The 3305-nt window shown below is 37.6% G+C and overlaps 1 protein-coding gene across 1 annotated transcript in view; it reads right to left on the bottom strand.

Annotated features, from left to right (window-relative positions):
* Positions 1-1275: 1275 nt before the first annotated feature.
* Positions 1276-3305, bottom strand: part of LOC112504546 (receptor-like protein Cf-9 homolog) — a 7103-nt gene continuing 5073 nt past the window's right edge. The window contains exon 3 of the mRNA XM_025108492.1: positions 1276-1599. Coding sequence (XP_024964260.1) covers positions 1276-1599 — 324 coding nt within the window. The remainder of the gene's footprint in view (positions 1600-3305) is intronic.

The raw sequence follows: 3305 nt of genomic DNA, 5'->3' as shown, positions 1-3305 counted from the left end.
ATCAATGAATAATTTACAATTAAAATTAATTAATAATCTGAAATTAATAATTTATAATCAATATTTACTAATAATAATATATAATAATTAATAAAACTAGAGATATAATTGAGAAAAACTAACAAAAGACTCGTGAAGTTTATTGAAACGCTACTCCAATTATTTTGGTTATAGTAAGCTTTTAATATTTTTTTTTTTGGTTAGAGTAAGGTACCGTTTACATGGGTAAGCGCTTACCAAGTCACTTTACTTTACCAAGTAAATTCTTGGTCATCAAAGTAACAAAATATAGACGTCTTTTTACCCGATGAGCACTGACCAAGTTTAAGTTATCACCTTTATTTATTGGGTAAGATTTTCAATTAGCAAAAAACACGATAAGATTGTTGACAAAAACAAACATTTCTTACTGGATAAATACCTCTTACATGATACGAGACAATGTTTACTTATTCTAGAAAATACAGCAAGGGCCCTTTTCAGTTGTGGTATTTTGGTGCGATTTGAAATTGTATTGCATTCCAATCACACGTTTGGTTCAAAGAAAAATGCAGAATTGAAATCCAGAACATTAGATTTTGAAAATTCCATGGGGGTAATTCATATAATCAGCTTTATCCATACATATAAAACCATCATGAAAGCCTCAAAATTTTTATAATTGACCTCCTGCCAATCCATGCCCAATAGGGAAATATTTGTAGGTCCACCTCACCCTCAGACCCAAAAGCCCATGACATAGAGAATACGTTGCTCTGCCCTACTGCTCTCACTGGCTCCATCGCTCCGCCCATATCACCAATTGGTAAATCGATATTATGGGGTTTACTCCATATCTTTTTAATTTTCTGCCTTCTGTTAAGTCATCTTTCAACTCTATTCTATTCTCGAAAAGAGTCAACACCTAATAACTGAAATTTGTTTTATTAACCTGGATATCAAACCACTATGCGAGCCGACTAATCCCTGAGCGACCACCTGCTTTACAGATAGCCCCAAGTCACCGCATTTGAACCTCCATGGCCACAAGTGGATTTTTATTCCTCCTTCGATTTGACCATAGGACCTCCTGGAAGTTTTGACCTTTGGATTCAAGCTCAAACCAATCAGGCACCACCCCTGTGGTTAACTTGAATTACTTTTGGATGTTTTGATTACTTGATGCTTTTAGTACTTGCTTCTATAATCTTAAAAGACTCGTTAATATGTCGAGTCGAGCTCGAGTTCAAGCCCAGCCAATTCGAGTCGAGTGTTGACCGAGTCGACCTCGAGTAGCTAAGAAATTGTCTCGTATCGTTTGCACCCCTGTTCAAGTTCTTGGGCATGGGGGACATGGGCCGTCGCCCAGGGCATCATTAGCCCAAGTGACGTCAGGCCCAAGCCCGCTATACTATACCTCCTCCGCTCGTCGGTTCCAGACTTCCAGTCCTCGCTTCCTCGGCCGGCGGCTGATCTCCATTTTCCAGACTCCGTCCTCGTCTTCGTCTTCCCTCCCGGCTTCCACTCCGGCGCTCCGTCTTTGGTCTTCCCCTTTCCAAATCGGCGCTCCCTCTCCGTCTCAGGTAGTCTTCGCTCTTCTTCCCCTTCCCTAATTGGTACCTTTAATAGGCTAACCAGGTTGCATCATGTTCAATTGTTCATGTAAGTGTGATTGTGTGAAATTAACCTTATGGAATGTGAGTCCGTTTGTAAGTGTGAAACTGATTGGATCATGAACGAACAAGTGAAACAAATTGCATCATGTTCCATTAAGCATTAAGTTTAAAACAAATTACCGTACACTTCATGATCATGTGTTCACAAAAATAATCTTTGTATGAGTTTTGTTGATGAATTTCTTCAACAGTCGTGACAGTACACTTCATCCTAGATCTGTGGAGTTTTACATATGGAAGATCTTAAGGTTGCTGACTTGCTTAGCTTTAGAACTTCTTGTAGGAAAGAAAAAGAAGTGAACAAGACATATTAGGTGAACGTTCCCACTYCAACATATACGTATAATATATAAATATTTGAGCATTGARATAGGTGTACGGTGAAACGAAGTCACTGTCTGAGTAAGGTGGACTAGCTGTCAGACRAAACAGAAAACAGAGGGCTGTGTCTCCTCATTTATCACACTTTGAAGCACTACAAATAGGCTTCCTAACCCTCATATGAAATGATCAACTAATTGAACTAGAATAGGATGTGCTTCTCCTTTCTAAAGTTCATATTCTCTAGTTGGAAAGCAAAGCAAAGTCTCCCCTAAAACTCATAAAAACTACGTTGGAAACGGGAGGGAAGAAGGAGTTTTAGACCAAGAATCAGGAGCCTGAGATTGTGGATTTTGAGTGACTATTTCAGGTAAATCATTACGYTTAAACCTCCAATATTTGTTGTTGATGCTTAGAGGTATTGTACAAGTCTATTTGTGGGTCATATTAGGTACAACCATGGCCATCTCAAACTCTTATGTGTCTCCATTTAGTTAAAGTCGTTCTAGAAGGTTGGGACTTGGGGTTGGGTTATTAATATTATGATGTTGGAAATTGAAACTCACCAATCGACTTGGAAATTCCAAACAATTTATCCCTTATAAATTGTATTTGTRGTCGTATAATCGACCCAATGTTTATGATCACCAAAACCTTTAGAGAGGCCATATTTATTATAGAAATCATATGCAATCTTTAGGTTATCAAAGGTTCTACTACTAATTGAATTCCCACTAAAGCCATCAGAAATAGTTGATGGTCTCAACTCTCAACTTCTCTATCATTTTGTATGTGATATAAATTGTTATCAATTTCTTCTATGAAAGCATATTGAGCATTATCATTTGAATTACAATGAGGATGAAATTAAACAAGACAAACATCACTAAGTTAAACAAAACAAGTTTCACAAATTAATGGGACAAACAGGATTATACTTGTCTCAGTTACATTGTTTTTTTTATTAACCTGGATATCCAACCCACTATGTGAGCCGACTAATCCCAGGGCAACCACCTGCTTTGCATATATCCAACCCTTCCCAAACCCTACTCGGATATACTTGGTTTGTTTGGTTTGGTTTGGTTTTATATTCTGTGACCGATAACAAAAGGAGGCCCAGTCAACAAAGACTCCTCGGCTTTGTGAGGGTTGTCGATGGAAATCTTTGTAGCCAACCTTTTCATTCCATCTTGCAAAGAGACTATTTTCATGATTCAAATCATGGATCTTCCAGTACTGTAAGAGAGAAAAGCATCTATGTTTGATCTTTATTTCACCTTACACGAAAAAGCTAACACCAAATTATGTAAACAAATCCTGAAATTT

Source organism: Cynara cardunculus, unplaced genomic scaffold, assembly GCF_001531365.2.
Source record: "Cynara cardunculus var. scolymus isolate 2C unplaced genomic scaffold, CcrdV1 Un_Scaffold_5956, whole genome shotgun sequence".
Lineage (NCBI taxonomy): Eukaryota > Viridiplantae > Streptophyta > Magnoliopsida > Asterales > Asteraceae > Cynara > Cynara cardunculus.
This window is presented reverse-complemented; position numbering and strand designations above follow the sequence as displayed.